This window comes from Pristiophorus japonicus, chromosome 12 (assembly GCF_044704955.1).
Source record: "Pristiophorus japonicus isolate sPriJap1 chromosome 12, sPriJap1.hap1, whole genome shotgun sequence".
NCBI classification, from domain to species: domain Eukaryota; kingdom Metazoa; phylum Chordata; class Chondrichthyes; family Pristiophoridae; genus Pristiophorus; species Pristiophorus japonicus.
The window spans coordinates 128,965,521-128,983,528 of record NC_091988.1 but is presented as its reverse complement, the minus strand read 5'-3'; the positions used below and the strand labels follow the sequence as shown (position 1 = coordinate 128,983,528).

The following is an 18,008-nucleotide window of genomic DNA, read 5'->3' as shown; positions in this document are numbered from 1 at the left end:
ACAGGGTAGATGCAGAGAGGATGTTTCCCCTCATGGGGGAATCTAAAACTAGGGGACATAGTCTCAGGATAAGGGGTCGTCCATTTAAAACGGAAATGAGGAATTTTTGCTTTCAGAGGGTTGGGAATCTTTGGAATTCTCTGCTCCAGAGAGCTGTGGAGGCTGGGTCATTGAATATATTTAAGGTGGAAAAAACAGATTTTTGAATGATAAGGGAGTCAAGGGTTATGGGGAGCGGGCAGGGAAGTGGAGTTGAGGCCAAGATCAGATCAGTCATGATCTTATTGAATGGTGGATCAGGCTCGAGGGACCAAATGGCCTACTCCTGCTCCTATTTCTTATGTTCTTATGCACTCTTCCATCAAATGCTCCCAAGCTAGATACAATGTAATGCTCAGAAAAGCAACTCGCAACATTTTCCTATTCCAAAGACAGCTATCCTGTGGCCTCTCTGAAACCAATTTAGCCCAGTTGGCCTCATTTCATATGGGATTCCTCGGAGGAGAGTGGAGATTTTGATTCCGTCGGCCTGATGCAGTTCAAAGCCCTGTCCAGAGGTGGATAAACATAAGAAATAGGAGCAGGAGTCGGCCATTTGGCCCCTCGAGCCTGCTCCACCATTCAATAAGATCATGGCTGATCTGATCTTGGCCTCAACTCCACTTCCCTGCCCGCTCCCCATAACCCTTGACTCTCCTATCGTTCCAAAGTCTGTCTATCTCCACATTAAATATATTCAATGACCCAGCCTCTACAGCTCTCTGGGGTAGAGAATTCCAAAGATTCACGACCCTCTGTGAGAAGAAATTCCTCCTCATCTCCGTTTTAACTGTGATTGTCTGCTGATCCACAAGACCTCTCAGTGCTTGTAACTATCTCCGTTGATGAACTGGGCTCAGAACCTCACTTCCTGTAGGCCGCTGTCTCACTGTGGGGGCGGGATCTCACTGTATGTCAGGTTACCTTCTACAATTGCACATTACCAGCAGGCCAGGCTGTATAGTCAGCGCTACATGCATCCAAGTTATTTGGAAGGGAGAACCTCATGTACTACTAGTTCAAAGCTGCCACCTTTGACTCACTTATTCAATACTGAGTTTTTATTTGCTATTTCCACAATAGTTTAAACTGTGTGCAACATTTCAGTAAGCAAAATAGATTTAAGTTAATCTACATCTTCATAAAGTACTGCCGACTGTATCAAAGGCTAATTGCATTAAAGATGTTGTAGTGTGACTTCTTCATGCAGTCTTTTTCATCAAGCTGTCATTGAGCCACAAAGGAGTTTGGCTGTGAACATTTGGAGAGAAGAGACCCAGCTTGAATTTGGTTCTATTGATTTCAAAATGATTATTTTGGTTGTTCCTTTTGTACCAAGTTTTAAAAAAAAGGCTTCATTGTGGTCTTGGCAAAAACATTTGAATGAATTCATAAGTCTCAGTATACTTTGGACCATTGAATCAGTCTTGTTATTGCTACACTCGTTATTGGAACGTTTTTAGCTGGTAGCTAATAGTGAAGTACAATTGTGTAGTCTGAAAGGGTTGTCATGGGGTTGTGTGAGCAGAGCAGGTCTCCAGTCATCTTGGATAACCACTGGACCAAGGCCTAACTCTGTCAAGCCCGTGTGGTGGCTGGTGTGCAACGGCCACCACACGTTAAAAAAATCCCCGCACAGGCATCTTCCATCCCTTCAATTGGAGTTCAGGGCTGGAACATCGGGTCCTTCATTGAAACATTTGTGAATTCAGGTGGAAGCAAGTCATCCTCGTTCGAGGGACCGCCTATGAATCTACAATATACAATGAGACTGACTTGTGTACCTTTAGATATCTTTCCCAATTGGTTGACACTTAATTAAACAGCTCCTTGATACAGAAATGTTACACGTTATATAAAGCAGTCACGATAGTGACTAGGTGTATGAAGGCTGGCATACATTGGAGTGGGGTTCACCAAAACCCCGAAAACACTGTCAGCTGTGGCTCAGTTGGTAGCACTTCCACCTCCCGAGACTTGCGCCCAGAATACCAAGGGAGTGCTGCACTGTCGGAGGTGCCATCCTTTCAAGGAGATGTTAAACCGAGGTCCCGTCTGCCTCTCAGGTGGATGCAAAAGATCCCATGGCACTATTTCGAAGAAGAGCAGCAGGGTTCTCCCCGGTGTCCTGGCCAATATTTATTCCTCAACCAACATCGCTGGAAACAGATTATCTGGTCTTTTATCTTGTTGCTGTTTGTGGGAGCTTGCTGTGCGCAAATTGGCAGCCACGGTTCCTACATTACAACATTGTCTATCCTTCAAAAGTACTTCATTGGCTGTAAAGCAGTTTGGAATGTGAATAGCACCATTTAAATGCAAGTACTAACAGTTTTACTTCAAGTGAATTAAAACGTTACAACTCTTCCAATGCCAACAATTCAATACTCTACATTAGGTCAGTAAAATAACTCAACTGCCAATCATTATAAGGAGTGTCAAAGGACCAATATTCCTTACTGGGCCATAATCTCTCTGTGTGGCATCATAAAATTTACTGTGTTTTTAGAATTTATTCTTGGGATGTGGGTGACACTTGCATGATCACAATTATTCCTCATCTCTAGTTGTCTCAAGAGTCAACCACATATTTACAACAGTCTGACAACTTTCATGGTCATTTCAGTACAGTGCTGAGGGAGTGCCGCACTGTCGGAGGTGCCGTCTTTTGGATGAGACGCTAAACTGAGGCCCCGTCTGCCCTCTCAGGTGAATAAAACATCCCATGGTACTTTTTGAAGAAGAGCAGGGGAGTGATCCCCAGAGTCCTGGCCAATATTTATCCCTCAACCAACATCGCTGGAAACAGATTAGCTGATCAATTATCTCATTGCTGTTTGTGGGAGCTTGCAAATTGGCTGCCGTGTTTCCTACATTACAACAGTCACTATATTTCAAAAGTATTTCATTGGCTGTAAAGTGTTTTGGGATGTCCTGAGGCTGTAGACATGCAAATCTCTCTCATTTATTTTGGGTGCCACCCTCACAATTGCAGAATTTAATGTCACAACTTGCCATGGTGGGATTTGAACTCGCTACCTCTGGATTTCTAGTCCAGTACTGTGACCAGCCTTTATCGTATTAGTACCTAGCAACTAATGAAGTAACGAGATAAGTTGCTTATCACAGTAGTCCAATCCCCGTTCTCGGTCTCCCTCCTCCCCCTCCCTTTCTCCAGTTGCTCCGAGTAAGTCAGTTTTCACCGAAGCCAGTTGCCAGGCGACTATGGTACTCACCGGATAGATGGCGTACTGACTGGTGAGACCGTTATACTCTGCGGTGGAGAAGGGTCTGAGGTTCTGCTGCTGCGCGCTCATCGTAAACAGAGGCTGCACGCATAAAGCAAAGATTTTAGAAAATATGCATTGTAACAGTAACTTGTATTTGCATAGCACCGTTAATTTGCGAAAACATCCCAAGGCGCCTCAAAGGAGCGTCATCAGACAGATTGTGATACTGAGCCACATAAAGAGATATTATTCTGGGTGACGAGCTAGGTAAAATAGTGGGAGTAAAGGCGGACAAGTTCCCTGGACCTGATGGCTTGCATTCCAGGGTCTTAAAAGAAATGGCTGCAGAGATAGTGGCTGCATTGGTTGTAATCTACCAAAATTCCCTGGATCCTGGGGCGGTCCCAGCAGATTGGAAAACCGCAAATGTAACGCCCCTATTTAAAAAAGGAGGCAGAAAAAAAGCAGGAAACTATAGACCAGTTAACCTAACATCTGTGGTTGGGAAAATGCTGGAGTCCATTATTAAGGTAGTAGTAGCAGGACATTTGGAAAAGCATGATTCAATCAAGCAGAGTCAGCATGGTTTTATGAAAGGGAAATCATGTTGACAAATTTGCTGGAGTTCTTTGAGGATGTAACGAGAAGAATGGATAAGGGGAACCAGTGGGTGTGGTGTATTTGGATTTCCAGAAGGCATTCGATAAGGTGCCACACAAGAGGTTACTGCACAAGATAAAAGTTCACGGGGTTGGGGGTAATATATTAGCATGGATAGAGGATTGGTTAACTAACAGAAAACAAAGAGTAGGGATAAATGGGTCATTTTCCGGTTGGCAAACATTGTCTAGTGGGGTGCCTCAGGGATCGGTGCTGGGTCCTCAGCTATTTACAATCTATATTAATGATTTGGATGAAGGGACTGAGTGTATTGTGGCCAGGTTTGCTGATGATACAAGGAAAGCAAATTGTGAGGAGGACACAAAAAATCTGCAAAGGGATATAGACAGGTTAAGTGAGTGGGCAAACGTGGAGTACAATGTGGGAAAATGTGAGTTTATCCACTTTGGCGGAAATAATAGAAACACAAATTATAATTTAAATGGAGAAAAATTGCAAAGTGCTGCAGTACAGAGAGACCTGGGGTTCCTTGTGCATGAAACACAAAAAGTTAGTATACAGGTACAGCAAGTAATCAGGAAGGCCAATGGAATGTTGACCTTTATTGCAAGAGGAATAGAGTATAAAAGCAGAGAAATCCTTCTGCAACTGTACAGGGTATTGATGAGGCTACACCTGGAGTACTGCATACAGTTTCAGTCTCCATATTTAAGGAAGGATATACTTGTATTGTAGGCTGTTCAGAGAAGGTTCACTAGGTTGAGTCCGGATATGAGGTGCTGACTTTTGAGGATAGGTTGAGTAGGTTGGGCCTATACACATTGGCGTTCAGAAGAATGAGAGGTGATCTTATTGAAACATAAGATAATGAGGGGGCTCGACAAGGTGGATGCAGAGAGGATATTTCCACTCATAGGGGAAACTAAAACTAGGGGACATAGTCTCAGAATAAGGGGCTCCCCATTTAAAACAGATGAGGAAGAATTTCTTCTCTCAGAGGGTTGTAAATCTATGGACTTCTCTGTCCCAGAGAGCTGTGGAGGTTGGGTCATTAAATATATTTAAGGGGGAGACAGACAGATTTTTGAGTGATAACAGAGTGAAGGGTTATGGGGAGCGGGCAGGTAAGTGGAGCTGAGTCCATGATCAGATCAGCCATGATTTTATTGAATGGTGGAACAGGCTCGAGGGGCCAAATGGCCGACTCCTGCTCCTATTTCTTATGTTCTTATCTTATGTTCTTAAGGAATGACTTAAAGGAGGAGAGCGATGGAGAGGTTTAGGGGAGGAAATTCCAAAGTTGAGTCTAGACAGCTGAAGGCACGGCCACCAATGGCGGGGTGATGAAAATCAGGAATGCGCAAGAGGCCAGAATTGGAGGAGTGCAGAGATCTCGGAGGGTTAGGGGGCTAGGAGGAGGTGACAGAATGGGAGCACGAGGCCATGGAGGGATTTGATAACAAGGACAAGAGTTTAAAAAATGTTAAAGAAAGAGGTTGTCTATATTATAATCTACAGAGCAGGGGAGTTCTCCCTGGGCTCCAGGCCAATATTTATACCTCAACCAACATCACTAAAAACAGATCATGGTGTCATTGCTCATGTGGGAGTTTGCTCTGCTCCGATTGGGTTGCCAGGTTTCCCACGTTACAACTGTACATCATTGGCTGTGAAGTGCTTTCCTGAGGCTGTGAACGGTGCTATACAAATGCAAGTTCTTCCTTTCTTAACTGCTTCAAAGGTTCTATGAAAGTCCAAGTTCTGCGTTGCCTGTTACCTCATATCCGCCAATGCTGATCTTGATAGAGACGTCCAACGGCTGATTGGTCACGCCGGCTACAGATTTGACCAGAGACATGAAGAGTAGCGGGAACCATACGATGCAGATCAATGAGACGATAATGAGCCCGCCCATCCCATACTTCACAAACATGTTCTTCTTCTGGCCGGCCGCCTGAGGGTATCGCTGAGGAGAAGAAAGACAGGCACCTTTAGGAGGGAGTTTATCTACGAGCAGCACTGATCTTGGCCTGAGCAAAAGACGCTTGGTGACCGACAGCCTCTGGGTTGCTCTCTCACCTTGTGCTCACGTCGTGTGCTCTCTCACCACCCTCTGGGTGAAGAAGTTTCTCCTCATCTCAGTCCTAAATGGCCAACCCCTTATTCTGAGACTGTGATCCCTGGTTCTAGATCCCCAGACAGGGGAAACATCCTCCCTGCATCTACTCTGTCAAGCCCCGTTAAGAATGTTGTATGTTTCAATTTGATCACCTCTCATTGGGCTCAATTTTGGCCCACCCCTTTTTTCGGTGCACTTATCGGAGATGCGCCGCTTTTCTCCATTCTGAAATGCGGCGAAAAAATTCCTCCCCACTTTGGCTGCTGTCCGTCGCGCAACGTGGCCAGTCAAGTCAACTGAAAGCAGCGTCGGGACGTCTGCACATGCGCATTGGAGTCAGGTCGTGATGTTCACACGTGTGCAGTAGCGCCGAAATTTGGCAATCGGCCATTTTTAAAAGGAATCATAGCTGCTTGTGTTTTGCCGTTTGCTTGCTGCAGCCTGTGTGTGCTCCGATGTCGGCAGTTCCCGCCCTCTATCCCTGGATGAGTGGTCTCCCGTCGTCCCGCCCCTATCCCTGGACGACTGGTTTCCCGTTGTCCCGCCCCTATCCCTGGCCGAGTGGTCTCCTGTCATCCCACCCCTATCCCTGGACGAGTGGTCTCCTGTCGTCCCGCCCCTATCCCTGGATGAGTGGTCTCCCGTCGTCCCGCCCCTATCCCTGGACGAGTGGTCTCCTGTCATCCCACCCCTATCCCTGGACGAGTGGTCTCCTGTCGCCCCGCCCCTATCCCTGGCCGAGTGGTCTCCCGTCGTCCCGCCCCTATCCCTGGACGAGTGGTCTCCCGTCGTCCCGCCCCTATCCCTGGCCGAGTGGTCTCCTGTCATCCCACCCCTATCCCTGGACGAGTGGTCTCCTGTCGTCCCGCCCCTATCCCTGGCCGAGTGGTCTCCTGTCGTCCCGCCCCTATCCCTGGCCGAGTGGTCTCCCGTCGTCCCGCCCCTATCCCTGGCCGAGTGGTCTCCTGTCATCCCACCCCTATCCCTGGACGACTGGTCTCCCGTCATCCCGCCCCTATCCCTGGACGAGTGGTCTCCCGTCGTCCCGCCCCTATCCCTGGACGACTGGTCTCCCGTCATCCCGCCCCTATCCCTGGACGAGTGGTCTCCCGTCGTCCCGCCCCTATCCCTGGACGAGTGGTCTCCCGTTGTCCCGCCCCTATCCTTGGACGAGTGGTCTCCCGTCGTCCCGCCCCTATCCCTGGACGAGTGGTTTCCCGTTGTCCCGCCCCTATCCCTGGACGAATGGTCTCCCGTCGTCCCGCCCCTATCCTTGGACGAGTGGTCTCCCGTTGTCCCGCCCCTATCCTTGGACGAGTGGTCTCCGGTTGTCCCGCCCCTATCCCTGGACGAGTGGTCTCCCGTTGTCCCGCCCCTATCCCTGGACGAGTGGTCTCCCGTCGTCCCGCCCCTATCCCTGGACGAGTGGTCTCCCGTCGTCCCGCCCCTATCCCTGGACGAGTGGTCTCCCGTTGTCCCGCCCCTATCCCTGGACGAGTGGCCTCCCAAACCAGCCAGCCCGCTGCCTTCCTGGGCCAAGTTTTCAGATGAAGGTAGAACTTACTTCTATTTTTTATTTGATATTGAATGCTTATTACTATTTGTGCTTTGTTTAGTGCTTTGTAAGTCTTGGTGCTTTAGGTGCAGATCCTCTCCGCTTCCCTTCCCGTCCCTATCCCAGGCCGAATGGCCTCCGATGTACCTACCTGCGCTGATTTCTTAACTCTCCGCAAGGGCTTTCTGAAGTAGCCACATACGCTGGCCTAAGAAGATTTGGAGTAACTATTAGCTGGCGCAGGTGGCTGGTAACGCCCCCTTTTGAGAAAAACTAAACTAAACTAAAAAAAATCATAACTAACTCACTTACACTGGCGCAAATTGAATGTGCAAAATGGGGATTTTTAAGATATGCCAGAAAAATCAAGTTACTCCCAAAAAAATGGAACAACTCCTGGCCAAAATTGAGCCCATTCTTCTAAACTCTAGAGAATGTAGGCCTAGTCTGCTCAATCTCTCCTCATAGGATAATCCCCGCATCCCAGGAATCAGTCTGGTGAACCTTTGTTGCACTCCCTCTATGGCAAGTATATCCTTCCTCAGGTAAGGAGATCAGAACTGTACACAATACTCCAGGTGTGGCCGCACCAGGGCCCTATATAATTGCAGTAAGACGTCTTTACTCTCATATTCAAATCCTCTTGTAATGAAGGCTAACATACCATTGCTTTCTTAATTGCTTGCTGTACCTGCATGTTAACTTTCAATGATTTGTGTACAAGGACACTCAGGTCCCTCTGAACACCAACATTTCCCAATCTCTCACCATTTAAAAAATACTCTGCTTTTCTATTTTTCCTACCAAAGTGGATAACTTCACATTTCTCCACATTATATTCCATTTGCCACGTTCTTGCCCATTCACTTAGCCTGTCTATATCCCCTTGAAGCCTCTCTGCATCCTCCTCACAACTTACATTCCCACCCAGTTTGTATCATCAGTAAACTTGGATATATTACACTTGGTCCCCTCATCCAAATCATTGATATAGATTGTGAATAGCTGAGGCCCCAGCATTGATCCTTGCGGTACCCCACTAGTTACAGCCTGCCAACCCGAAAATAACCCGTTTATTCCTATTCTCTATTTTCTGTCCATTAACCAATCCTCAATCCATGCTAGTATATTACTCCCAACCGATGAGCCTTAATTTTATTTAATAACCTCTTGTGTGGCGCCTTATCGAATGCCTTCTGAAAATCCAAATACACCACATCCACTGGTTCCCCCTTATCTATTCCATTAGTTTCAACCTCAAAAAACGTTAACAGATTCGTCAAACATGATTTCCCTTTCCTAAATCTGTGTTGACTTTGCCCAACCCTATTATTATTTTAAGTGCCTGTTACCACATCCTTAATAATACATTCTAGCATCATCATCATCATAGGCAGTCCCTCGAAACGAGGATGACTTGCTTCCACACCAAAAGGGGATGAGTTCACAGGTGCTTCAATGAAGGACCTAATATTCCAGATCCCGAACTACATGTTAAAGGGTGGAAGATGACTGTGCGTGGATTTTTTTAACGTGGGGTGACCGTTGCACACCAGCCACCACACGGGTTTGACAGAGTGAGGTCTCGGTCCAGTGGCAAGGATCAACCAAGACGACTGGAGACCTGCTCTGCTACATGGACCCAGTGCGCACACATATCACAGTGTGGGCTTGGGCCCTTGCTGCCCCTGGGCCCTCGCCTTTTTTGGGTCCCGAACTCACACCTCTCTACAAACTCTCGCCGCTCCTCCGCCTCGATTTCACCGCTCCTGCTGTACCTGCCCGTGCTCCAATCACTGACCTATCCTCTGAGTCCATGTGGCTAAGCGGCTCCCAGTCCAACGAGTTCTCCAAACTCTGCCTCCTGTTGCCAGTGGCTGGAGCGGTGGCAGTGATGGCAGTGGTGGTGGCTGCCGCCTCCTCCTGGCCTCGCTGCTGATGGTGATGGAGGCTGTGGGCCCGGCCGGGCCGGGCGGCCTGTGAGTGCTCTGCTAGCCGGCCTGTCCGCTCTGGCTGTCGGCGCGGGTGGTACACACGCGGCTGCTCTGGGTGTGAGGCTCGCGCTGCTGATGTTGGGAGGCCTGGCAACGGGCGTCGCTCTTGGCTTCCAACCGGCAACTCCTGCCGCCCGCTGCCCTTGTCACCATCACCGCCGCCACTTGCTGCTGGCTCGGGGCAGCCGCCACTCGGTCCACCGCGCCCGGCCTCGAGGCGCCCCTCACCCTCGCCATCGCCTGCTCTGCCAACACATTCCAGCATTTTCCCTACGACTGATGTCAGGCTAACTGGTAGTTTCCCGTTTTCTCTCTTCCTCCTTCCTTAAATTGTGGGATTACATTTGCTACCTTTTAATCCGCGGGAACCGTTCCAGAATCTGGAATTTTGGAAGATGACAACCAATGCATCCACTATCTCTATCGCCAACTCTTTCAAAACCCGAGGATGTAGGTCATCAGGTCCAGGGGATTTATTGGCTTACAGTGCCATTAATTTCTCCAACCATGTTTTTTTATTCATACTAATTTCTTTCACATCAATGGATTTAAAGTGTGGACTGGATCGCCATGCGGGAGAGCAGTACTCCACTGTAAAGTACACCAGGGCGACTTCTGCCGTATGGAGGGTTTGAGCGTCTACTCCCCATATGGATCCGGCGAGTTTCTGGATCAAGTTGACCTGACTCTTTAGTTTCTGGAGATGTTGTCTATATGACAGGGTGCGTTCAAGCATAACTCCTAAATGCTTTTGGGCATGGTTTACCTCTGTGCCGCAAAAGGAGATTTCAAAGCTGGGTTTGCTTGATGAGTGTTGAGGTAGAATGTCGATGGACCTGCCGCTTGTCTGTCAGTTAGGGAAAATGCTGGTCTTTAGCGGGTTTGGCTGGAGTCGCCATCGGTGGACGTAGGCCTCCATCCTCAATCACTGGTCAGGATCTCCTTGGTGATGGACAGATTCATATTCTGTGTGACCAAGGCAATGGCATCAGCGTATACAAACTGGCGGGACTCTGTTTCGGGCTGATCACTGGTGTAAACGTTGAATAACATGGGTGCCAGGACAGAACCCTGTGAGAGTCCATTGTTCAATGTCCTATATCTGCGCTTCTGTGTGCCAGTGTACACTCGGAAGCGTCGGTTGCTAAGCATGGAGTTGAGGAGATGGATCGTTGTTCTGTAGGGTTAAATGGTGGAGAGCTTGAAAAGCAGTCCATGATTCCATACTGTGTGGTAGGCCACTGACAGATCCATGAGTGCTGCAGCGGTCTTGAGCTGGCGCTGGAAGCCTGCTTCGATGTGCTTTGCTAAAGCTACCACTTGGTCACAGCAGTTATGGCCGCTCCGGAAGCCCGCTTGCTCCTTAGGAATGGTTGGCTCGATGATGGGGGCTAGTCTGTGGAGCAGCAGCCTCTCCAACAAGGTAAGGAGATCGGGCGTGAGCTGGAGGCTTCACAAGCATTCCTCCCCTACTTCAGGTGGGTGATTATTTTAGATGGAATTTTACCAGTTGCCAGTACCTCAGAGAAGGAGGTCATCCATCTCTTCGCTTTGGGTCCCAGTGCCTTTAAGAATTCTGGGTAAACACCATCTGGACCAGCAGCTTTAAACAAATAGGAGACACACTGGGCTTTGACACTGAGAGCTAAACAAGTGATACAGCAATACATAGAAACATAGAAAATAGGTGCAGGAGGCCATTCGGCCCTTCGAGCCTGCACCACCATTCAATAAGATCATGGCTGATCATTCCCTCAGTTCCCCTTTCCTGCTTTCTCTCCATACCCCTTGATCCCTTTAGCCGTAAGGGCCATACCTAACTCCCTCTTAAATATATCCAATGAACTGGCATCAACAACTCTCTGCGGCAGGGAATTCCACAGGTTAACAACTCTCTGAGTGAAGAAGTTTCTCCTCATCTCAGCCAATACACAATGGGAGATACAGTGAATCTGCGTCTTATTGTCTACCGGTTGTGTCCAGGCTATTCCCGACAGACCGATCTCTACCCTCTCACTCCCTGAAATTATCCCTATCCTGCTACATTTTTTTAAGGAGGGATGGAGAAATGTCAGCTTAACCACGAAGGAGAGACTGGGCTGATTTCTAAATCCTTCCAAATACAAATTAAACCCTGGGTCAGCTTTTCCCCGCTGCTCACCTTCTCCGACTCGTTCCAGCACTTCAGGATGAAAACGTTGGCGTAGATATCCTCAACACAAATCCAGCTGGAGATGCTGAGTGTGGTATCTGTCCACACCCAGTCCATCACTGCCCTCAGCTCCATCAGAAAGGGCACCAAGCGGAATCTGAAAACAGCCAAGAAAAGATGGTCAGTACGTGGACACCTACGTGAGTCAGGTGGGCTTCAGACACACACCCATAGTGAACTGGGCCAGTTATACAGATGTTTCTACAGGGCGTATCTGTAATATCGAGCTCGCCCTAGTGGACTACTGCTCCACCTAGTGGGCAACTGATGTAATGCAACTACTCATGTAAATACAATAAAAAGATCATGTGACCAGGCCACGTGACAAGTGCCTGTGGAGCCATCTTGTGTAGTGTGCTTAGTGATGTCGTTAATAATATATCACAGTATCCTTTCAACTGGTACAAGTTGTGTAACATACAGAAATTAGACAGAAGTATTCGTTACTAGTACAAGATCTTCATCTTCATGAACTTGTCTGTCTCAATCTCACATTTAAAGCCCTGGATTCCATGTAATCTCATCTGTAGAACTTTATCAAACTTCCTTCTACATAAAGTACCTCACATTGCAATGCGTGGCACTTATACAAGACACCTACTTATGACAATAGGTAAATCTTGTCTAATATTTTTGGTTTTAGCAGTAGACATTGATGACCCGGTGTGATACTGAGGCATAAAGAGCAGGAAAGACCCAAGTTTGATCGGTGCTGCACTAGCTGATGTTAATAAAGATGGTAGTAGGGGGCTGCACTACAATTAGCTTGGTGTTACTGGATAAGGAGATGGCAGCATCAGACAGGGTTCCTGTCTCCATCACCATCAATGATGCCCTCCTGTTGGTGGGTTTCAGTCTTTGGGTCTCCAAGTCTCTTCAATGAGATCAATGGCTCTTATCCAAGGCTGGTGAACTAGTAGCACAAGTAGAAGCTCCCCCGATCAAAGCAGCCAACTAGTGAATCAGACAGTTCCTGTTTGGACAATGGGATGCAAAGTTGAGGTAACTGACAGAGAAAGAGGGTAAATGGGGGTCAGGAGGAGGGGAATAGGGTTTGGAGAGAGGTGGGTCCCCAGAGGGCTAATGGATGCTCAATCGTTGAGTATATTCAAGACTGGTGATGGTAATGGTGATGGTGATGGTGATGGTGGTGACGGTGATGGGGTTTGAAGAGAGATGGGACCCCAGAAGGCTGGTGGATGCTCAATCATTGAGTATATTCAAGACTCAGATCGATAGATTTTTGTGCACTAGGGGAATCAAGGGATATGGGGATCGGGCAGGAAAGTGGAGTTGAGGTCAAAGATCAGCCATGATCTTATTGAATGGCTCGAGGGGCCGTAAGGGCTTGATGAGTGGCTGGATTTTTCAGCCCCCTTTCACGATGAAGGAAACCATGGGAATTGATTACACTCCTTCAGTTGGCTTTATATTTTCAGTTCTCCAATATAATGCAGCAGTCATTAATTATTACTGTTAAGAACATAAGAAATAGGAGCAGGAGTAGGCCATTTGTTCCCTCGAGCCTGCTCCGCCATTTAATACGATCATGGCTGATCTGCTCACGGACTCAGCTCCACTTCCCTGCCCGCTCCCCATAACCCTTTACTCCCTTATCGCTCAAAAATCTGTCTATCTCCACCTTATTCCACGGATTTATAACCCTCCATCTGTTTTAAATGGGTGGCCCCTTATTCTAGGACTATGTCCCCTAGTTTTAGTTTCCTCTATGAATCTGACCTGGTGTTTTGGTGAAGTATTCTCTGTATTTCTATGCATCTTCAATGTCCATCAATGCATCTGTTGAGTGATTGGCATATCCAATTATTATGCTAATCACACAGGGTAAGGTGGTGCAGTGGTTAGGTTACTTGACTAGTAACCCAGAGAACACAAGTTCAAATCCCTCCATGGCAGTTTGAGAATTTGAATTCAGTAATAAAAATCTGGAAATAAAAATGAGTGAAGCTGTTGGAGAATTGTTAAAAAGCCAATTGGTTCTTTAGGGATGGAAGCCCCGATGTGACTCCAGTCCCCCCACACTCTGAACTGCCCCTTGAAGTGGTCTAATGAGCCCACAGTTGTGGCAACTGGAGATGGGCAATAAATGATGGCCTTGCCAGTAATGTCCACACCCTGAGAATGAACGTTGTTGTTATTCACAGAGTTATACAGGAAAAGGATACTCGTATTTGGTGCTGACATTTATTCAAGGGATGAAGGTTGTGTAGGGCACAGAGGTGTTGTAGGATGAATGCCCCTTTACTGAAAGTGGGGAAAGTGTGGGAGCCAAGCCACAAGTAACGAGACTTCACTTTCGCAACCTGTCACCTGTGGATTGCTGGTCCAGTACCATAGCCGATAGGCCACCATCCCCCCAAAACGTTGATGCTTCAGTGCCCCAGGGTTTGATTTGATATTCAGCTATGGTTTGTGTTAAAGTGATCCCTCATCTCTGCTAAAATAAGTCCATGATCCCTCTCCATCTGCCTCATCCGTTGCACAGGGCTGCTCCCTGACTTACCCTTGGAACAGAAAGAGGTTGAGGTAGTTGTAACTCTTCGTTAGGAAGTTGCCAAGCACTCGGTTTGGGTAGCCACATTTGATCTGATATGCCGATAGGCCGAAGTAAATGCACTTAATAAAGTACCAAAGCTGGGCAACTGGGTTCTGGTTAAATCTCCTGCAATTAGATATTAGAGAGGATTTTAGAAAGCATAAGGTAGTGAGAAGTTATCTTATGCCCAATACACACACTAAAACCTCCCTACACATCTCATACACTTGGACTGAAATCATTATCATCATCATAAGTAGTCCCTCGAAATCGAGGAAGACTTGCTTCCACTCTAAAAGTGAGTTCTCAGGTGGCTGTACAGTCCAATACAAGAATTACAATCTCTGTCACAGGTGGGACAGACAGTGGTTGAAGGAAAGGGTGGGTGGGGAGTCTGGTTTGTTGCTCGCTCCTTCCGCTGCCTGCACTTGGTTTCTGCATATTCTCAGCGATGAGACTCGAGGTGCTCAGCGCCCTCCCAGATGCACTTCCTCCACTTAGGGCGGTCTTTGGCCAGGGACTCCTAGGTGTCAGTGGGGATGTTGCACTTTATCAGGGAGGCTTTGAGGGTGTCCTTGAAATGTTTACTCTGTCCACCTGGGGCATGCTTGCCGTGCAGGAGTTCCGAGTAGAGCGCTATGGAGCGTCCTCCTCCGTTTCGGATGCCCCCAAAAGCTTGTCACCATCCTCCACCTGCTCAACGACGACATGCAAGCCGTGATCCTGACCAACAGATCCACCACAGACCCAATCAACGTCCGGACCGGGGTCAAGCAGGGCTGCGTCATCGCGCCAACCCTCTTCTTGATCTTCCTTGCTGCAATGCTCCATCTCACTCTCAACAAGCTCCCCGCTGGAGTGGAACTAAACTATAGAACCAATGGGAACCTGTTCAACCTTCAACGCCTCCAGGCTAGATCCAAGGTTGTCCCATCCTCTGTCACGATCTACAGTACGCGGACGACACTTGCGTCTGTACACATTCAGAGGTCGAACTCCAAGCCATTGTCAACATCTTCACCGAGACGTACGAAAGCATAGGCCTTACACTAAACATGACAAAGGTCCTCCACCAACCTGACCCCACCACACAGCACTGCCCTCTGGTCATCAAAATTCATGGCACTGCCTTGGACAACGTGGACCATTTTCCATACCTCGGGAACCTACTATCAGCAAGGGTAGACATCGATGACTAGGTCCAACACTGTCTCCAGTATGCTAGTGCAGCCTTCGGTTGCCTGAGGAAGAGAGTGTTTGAAGACCTCAAATCTGGCACCAAGCTTATGGTCTACAGGGCAGTAGTGATACCCGCCCTCCTATAGGGCTCATATACAGTAGATATCTCAAAGCGCTGGAGAAGTACCACCAACGCTGCCTCCGCAACATCCTGAAAATCCCCTGGGAGGACAGACGCACCAATGTCAGTGTTCTCGCTCAGGCCAGCATCGAAGCACTGACCATACTCGACCAGCTCCATTGGGTGGGCCACATTGTCTGCATGCCCGACACAAGACTCCCAAAGCAAGCGCACTACTCGGAATTCCTACTGAAATATCCTGGTACAGGGACCCTACCTTGATGAACAAATAATGAGAGCATAAGGTATGAAGAGAGAGGCGAGGTCACTGCTTGACTTCTGTCAGAGGGGAGGTCATCTCTGGACCTCCGACAGAGGGGAGGTCACTGCTGGGCTTAGGTCAGAGGGGAGGTCACTGCTGGACCTCTGTCAGAGCGGAGGTCACCGCTGGACCTAGGTCAGAGCGGAGGTCACTGCTGGACCTAGGTCAGAGCGGAGGTCACTGCTGGACCTAGGTCAGAGGGGAGGTCACTGCTGGACCTAGGTCAGAGCGGAGGTCACTGCTGGACCTAGGTCAGAGGGGAGGTCACTGCTGGACCTAGGTCAGAGAGAAGGTCACTGCTGGACCTAGGTCAGAGAGGAGGTCACAGCTGGACCTAGGTCAGAGGGGAGGTCACTGCTGGACCTAGGTCAGAGGGGAGGTCACTGCTGGACCTAGGTCAGAGGGGAGGTCACTGCTGGACCTAGGTCAGAGGGGAAGTCACTGCTGGACCTAGGTCAGAGCGGAGGTCACTGTTGGACCTAGGTCAGAGGGGGAGGGAGTCACTGCTGGACCTAGGTCAGAGGGGAGGTCACTGCTGGACCTAGGTCAGAGGGGAGGTCACTGCTGGACCTAGGTCAGAGAGGAGGTCACTGCTGGACCTAGGTCAGAGGGGAAGTCACTGCTGGACCTAGGTCAGAGGGGAGGTCACTGCTGGACCTAGGTCAGAGGGGAGGTCACTGCTGGACCTAGGTCAGAGGGGAAGTCACTGCTGGACCTAGGTCAGAGGGGAGGTCATTGCTGGACCTAGGTCAGAGAGGAGGTCACTGCTGGACCTAGGTCAGAGGGGAAGTCACTGCTGGACCTAGGTCAGAGAGGAGGTCACTGCTGAACCTAGGTCAGAGGGGAGGTCACTGCTGGACCTAGGTCAGAGAGGAGGTCACTGCTGGACCTAGGTCAGAGAGGTCGTCACTGCTGGACCTAGGTCAGAGAGGAGGTCACCGCTGAATCGCTCGTGTGCCTGCTTGTACATGAATTAGAAACAGATCTGCTCTCCGAACCACAAGAAGGCTTTTCTAGGGTAATCAGGGCGAGGAAAGATTAAAAGGAGTAATTCAGAGGCTAACATGGTGAGGAAGGAACATAAAGAAAGAGAACTAAACAAAACTTCTCAGATGAATAATTATCAAATCATCATCGACATTTATGAGTGTGGGGCAGGTAAAGGGGACCTGCCCCTTGAGCCGTTGTGTAAAAGGACAAAAATACTAAACACAACAAGAGACCTCTTTGAGTCCTCCTTCATCATATCATTCCCAGACTATAGCAAAGTGGGTGATTGGCTGCTGGGCCTTGGCCTTGCCACAGGTGAACAGTCTGCATTGTCAGCTCTTCACCTCTGCTCAGGCCTCCCCTCGATAGCCATACTGAGAATGAGAATTCACGTCTCCACAGAACTGTCTCCACGGAACAAGCTCAGTGCATTGAGTTTGACCAATCAATGACAGTTCCTTTACTACCCCACATGTCAGAACAGCCTTCCCTACATCTTGATGTAGATGTCTACAAGAAAAAAATAAGGCCTCTCTTTAAGCAATTACAATGGAACAAGTATTTACGGTGCCTTATAACGGGCTACGTCACCTCTCAGTCACCCCCGGGAGGATAAAAAACATCCAGAAATGGATCCCGAACACCAGGATGACCTGAAAGATGACCTTGCCCAAGACGGTCTTCCTGAGGTAGAGAGCACGATCGACCACCATGGTGGTAAATTGAACCAGCACCATCACCAGGAACACGTGGGGAACCTGGTCCTCCGAGATGGATTCCGTGATGTCCGAGATAGCCGTGTGTTTCTGTCGAAGCAAAATAATAGACACGTCAATTAAAGAAAGGGGCCGATTTTCAGCAAGGCCTTCGCCCACCCAAAGTGCCGCCCAAAGTGCCTCCGATGGCCGCCAAGGTACCGACGGTACTTTGGGCAAGATATTCACGGCTGAGGTCCCTTGAAGGTCGACAGGCAGCAAATGGACGACGTACGCCACCAATCTGAGCGTCAGCAGGCGGGAGATCGCATTCTCGGCGGCAGAGGCGCTTGCCACCCAAGTGCCGCCCAGGA

At 48.7% G+C, this 18,008-nt stretch overlaps 1 protein-coding gene across 1 annotated transcript in view; it reads right to left on the bottom strand.

Moving 5' to 3' along the window:
• LOC139276865 (piezo-type mechanosensitive ion channel component 2) overlaps positions 1-18,008 on the bottom strand; it is a 585,431-nt gene that overhangs the window by 16,707 nt on the left and 550,716 nt on the right. Inside the window, exons 40-44 of the mRNA XM_070894861.1 lie at positions 17,531-17,745; positions 14,295-14,453; positions 11,720-11,867; positions 5,668-5,856; positions 3,276-3,368 (exon numbers count right to left, since the gene is read on the bottom strand). Of these exons, the coding sequence (XP_070750962.1) occupies positions 3,276-3,368; positions 5,668-5,856; positions 11,720-11,867; positions 14,295-14,453; positions 17,531-17,745 (804 nt within the window). The remainder of the gene's footprint in view (positions 1-3,275; positions 3,369-5,667; positions 5,857-11,719; positions 11,868-14,294; positions 14,454-17,530; positions 17,746-18,008) is intronic.